This window comes from Anser anser (genome assembly GCF_964211835.1).
Source record: "Anser anser genome assembly, chromosome: 9".
In the NCBI taxonomy this organism is placed as follows: domain Eukaryota; kingdom Metazoa; phylum Chordata; class Aves; order Anseriformes; family Anatidae; genus Anser; species Anser anser.
In genome coordinates this window covers 7,121,591-7,125,608 of record NC_139729.1, presented here as the reverse complement: position 1 = coordinate 7,125,608, position 4,018 = coordinate 7,121,591, and the positions used below count along the sequence as shown (strand labels likewise).

At 41.6% G+C, this 4,018-nt stretch overlaps 1 protein-coding gene across 1 annotated transcript; it reads left to right on the top strand.

Annotated features, from left to right (window-relative positions):
- The first annotated feature begins 382 nt into the window (after positions 1 to 382).
- KCNE4 (potassium voltage-gated channel subfamily E regulatory subunit 4) lies at positions 383 to 3,561 on the top strand. Its single transcript, XM_083847775.1, has 2 exons — positions 383 to 555; positions 979 to 3,561. The coding sequence occupies exon 2, from the start codon at positions 1,005 to 1,007 to the stop codon at positions 1,494 to 1,496; it is 492 nt and encodes a 163-aa protein (XP_083703901.1). The 5' UTR covers positions 383 to 555; positions 979 to 1,004; the 3' UTR covers positions 1,497 to 3,561.
- The last annotated feature ends 457 nt before the right edge of the window (positions 3,562 to 4,018 follow it).

Sequence of the window (4,018 nt, the reverse complement as noted above, 5' to 3'; positions counted from 1 at the left end):
TTCTGTGCACACTTGGTGAAGCTTTTTCACCAGTCCCAGGCAAAGAAAATAACCTGTTTCCTCCCTTGTCTCCTCAGGGAAAACTGTGTATAGCAGGCATGTAAGTAACGTGACAGAAGCTACTATAAAACCCAAATGCATATTTTCTGTATTTTATGACAAACACAGGATAATGGCTTGCTGTTGTTTCCTGCTGCACAGCAGCTCCTGGGGCAGCAGGTCACACTTAGCAGTTGGGATGGCAGTGAAAGGAACAGATTCAGAAGGTGAAAGAGCTGGTGCTGAGCTGGTTAGGAAAGAGTAAAATCTGAATTCCCAACTCTTTCTCTTTTCACAGCTGTTAAGAGTTCAGTGGGTTGAACTGCAATCCTTCAAGTTCATCTGTTGACTCCAACACAAAACTATTATAAACTGTGCCTCTAAAACACGTGATGAAACATTTCTTGAGAGCTATTTATTCCAACTGCAGCAGAGGAAAGTTTTCAGAGCACCCGGCATTTGGGAGAGGAAAGGTCTCCTGAGCTTTGCAAAGGGAGGAATTATTTGCATACCGACGTAAGTTGCTTTTTGATTTTTTCCTGCACCATTCAGTAAAATAACACTTATAAGCTTTCTCCCGCTATGGAAACATGGTCAAATAGTACAAAACTATGTTTAAGTGCCTGGCAGACTCTTTCTATTTAGTTTTCTTTCTTTTTTATTTATGTGGATTGGGGGATTTATACATCAGAATATTACTTGCTATGGTTTAATATTAAATATCTTCTTTCCCTCTAACGTCCTCTTCATCTGGGTAACAGTTCATTCAGTTACAATATTACTGCGGAGGTATGACAGACAGCAAGCTTCAATCAGGTGTGCCCTGCAAGCCTACAGTAACAAGTAATAAAGAATAGCTTGGGGGTATATTTCTTTAGATGTTTCTTTAAATCTTTGATCTGAAGTTTGATCTTTATATCCACACCAATTCTCCCTCAGGCTTTAGCTGTGGCAATACAGTTTCCATGCTGAAGATGGACCATGCAAACATGACCTCAGCCATGCTTAATGCCGAATCCCGCAACACAGAGAAGAACAACAGCAACGAGTATTTCTACATTCTGATCGTCATGTCTTTCTATGGGATCTTCCTGATAGGGATAATGCTGGGCTACATGAAATCCAAAAGAAAAGAGAAGAAGTCTAATTTGCTTCTGCTCTACAAAGATGAGGAGAGAGAATGGGGGGAAGCTGTGAAGCCTCTACCAACCATATCGGGGCTGAAGTCTGTCCAGATCCCCATGATGCTGAACATGCTGCAGGAGAGCATGGTGCCATCCCTGTCCTGTGCCATCTGCTCGATGGAAGGCAGCAGCGTGAGCTCTGAGTCCTCGTCCCCAGACGTGCACTTCACCATCCAGGAGGAAGTGCTGGATGCTGAGCTGGGGGAAGTGTCAGAAACACTCCTCAACGAGAGCAGCGAGGGCTCTGCAGAAAACATCCACAAGAACTCCTAGCACCTGCCGGGCTCCCTTGGTCAGCAGCCAAAGCATGAGTGGAGCTCCCACTAAGAACTTGTGGTTCAACTTTCCTGCTCTCCAGTAACTCTACCAGTATCTGTGCCCTGGGGCCCGAGGCTTTCCTGAGAGCTAGCAGGACAAGGAAGCAGTGGTACCAAGCTCCAAAACGTAACTTGCACGTAATTGGGATGCTTAATGTTATTTTTTCCATTATTATTTCCTACCATAAGAGCTAAGAACAAGGAGGATATATATACATAGATATATATTTTCTAATGAGGTAACTATTCCTGGCATATCTCTGCATATTTCAGAATTCTGAAAATATCTGGGAAATGTTTAGAGAAGTTACCCTAGCACAAGAGCCTGGCTGTAAAAGATGATGGTGTTGCTCATTCACACAAAACTGCGATAGACTAGAATTAATTTTACTGTGTTTTTTTCCTATGACAAACTACACCCAACAGCAGATTTGTTCAATGGCCTCAAAGGCTGCAACTTTGTTGATGCTGGTGTTGAAGGAAGATTGATGCATGGCTGGAGACTGACTTTAGGCACAGAAAGAATGAAAGAGGGGAACAAAAAAGCAAAGGAGACCCTGTATTTCCAGGAGGTTTGTAAAGCCTAGGTTCAGATCCATGCCACTGCATCTGTCTTTGCTTAAGTTGTACCTGTGCTGGCTGGTTCATGTATGCCAACTTCTGCTGCAATCCACCTATTGACTCAGCTAATAGTAGGATATTTTTTTCTTTTGTATTTTTTAAAGACATGTACATTTGATCACTAAAGGCAAAGATTTGTAAGTTAAAAAAAAAAAACAATCAAAGGATCTTTGTTACAAGGTGCAAGATCTAGAAAGGCTTGAACAAATGCTGCTCTTTTACATCCCTTGAAAAATGGGTGGAATTCAGAATAGAATTTAACCCAATGGGGGTGAAATCCTGGCCCCACTGAAGTCACCAGCAAAATCCTACTGACTTCATGGGACAGGCACAAGATTTTGTGTTTCTCTGTTGTAGTCATATTCTCCATCTGAGGTCAGTAAAACTGTACCCATTTACATCACTAAATAATCTGGCCTTTCTGCTCTATTTAAGCCAGTGTAGATAAACATTGCATTGTCTTCTTTGTTTTTTTCCATCTCGCATGTGACTTATGCGTTTCTCTAAAGTCATTAGTAACTAGTTTTTAAAACTACCACAAACTTCCCCCCCTAATTTAATGGTACTGTGGTTTTTCAAATGCTCATGAACTTAGTTACTAAATTATTGCACTGTTAAAAGAAGTAATGTTAATATTGTAGCAATGTATGGTTATTTCAATCATACCTTATATTTTATAGTAACTTATTACTATGTTTGGATTAGTTCTGAAGCATGAGGGCTAAAGAGCCTGAATCTACAGTGTTGCACAGCAAAAATGCTTGCAAAATGTCTCCAGATATTTCCTGTGTTAAAATAGCTCTGTGATTTATCCACTGGCATTAGGGCTTGAGAGACAGCTTGAAAAATGAGTGCTGAAGAGCAGGAACAAGCTGAGGCGAGAGTCTGCTGTCTGCCTGCCGTTTCGTTTCACAGGGAGAAAGGTGTTTGGCTGGAAGGGCTGATGCGATGTGATGCAGCCTGCAGAGGTGCCCCCAGGCAGCAGAACAAAGGCTCCATTGTGCTCAGAAGGGGCCTGATCCAGTTCAGCCTGAAGGCAGCGGGAGTTTTTCCATTGACTTCAGTGAACTTTGGATCAGACCATATAAAGCTTTTTGGTAGATTTACTCCAAAAGGGACTGCTTTAAGTTTTGAAAGAAGCCAAATTCAGTTTGGCACTTTGCCTGGAATCACTTGAATCCTGAAACTTTCCAAACGAGACTGACATGCGTGAGTTGTCACATTTTCCATTGCTTTCTCCTTCATCCTCCTACTTTGGTATAGATGTATTTGTATCTGTAAAAACCTGATGTATATAATTCCTAACATTGAGTTGTATATAATTGTCTCATGTATTTAAAGTTTATTGTTTGTACTGGCACTAATTTTTATTTAAATAAAGAAACACATTTCCTGGAAAAGTGTCCGTGTTTGTTCACTATTTCAAATAGATTTCAAGAAATGCGACTGAGCAAAATCGTTACAGAGTCTTTTTCTTAGCCTCTTTTGAAAGGACTCCTCGTGTTTGGCAGCATTGCAGCATTGCAGGATGGTCACAGGCTGAGCTGGGCACTCCTGTGCTACCCAGGCTCTGTGCTGGGCAAATTCCTTGCTCCCAGCTCCTGCCCATGTGCAGGCAGGGCTGCAGTGATGCTGAGTCCTCTTGCAGAGACCTGAGACCTGGGGCTACTGCCTAGCCATTGAAGAGGCTGGCAAAACTGACAAGTTGCTGTAAAAACTTTTTTTTCTTTTCTTTTTTTTTTCTTTTTTTTTTTCTTTTTTTTTTTTCACTGTAGCAAATTGTGTGGGATAGGGTTGAGGTTACTGCAAGTATCTGACACGGGTTGTTGTTCCACTGACTTCCAGTACTTGGCCATG

Coding starts and splice junctions, on each gene's coding strand:
- KCNE4 (XM_083847775.1), top strand. CDS start 1,005: ATGCTGAAGATGGACCATGCAAACATGACCTCAGCCATGCTTAATGCC.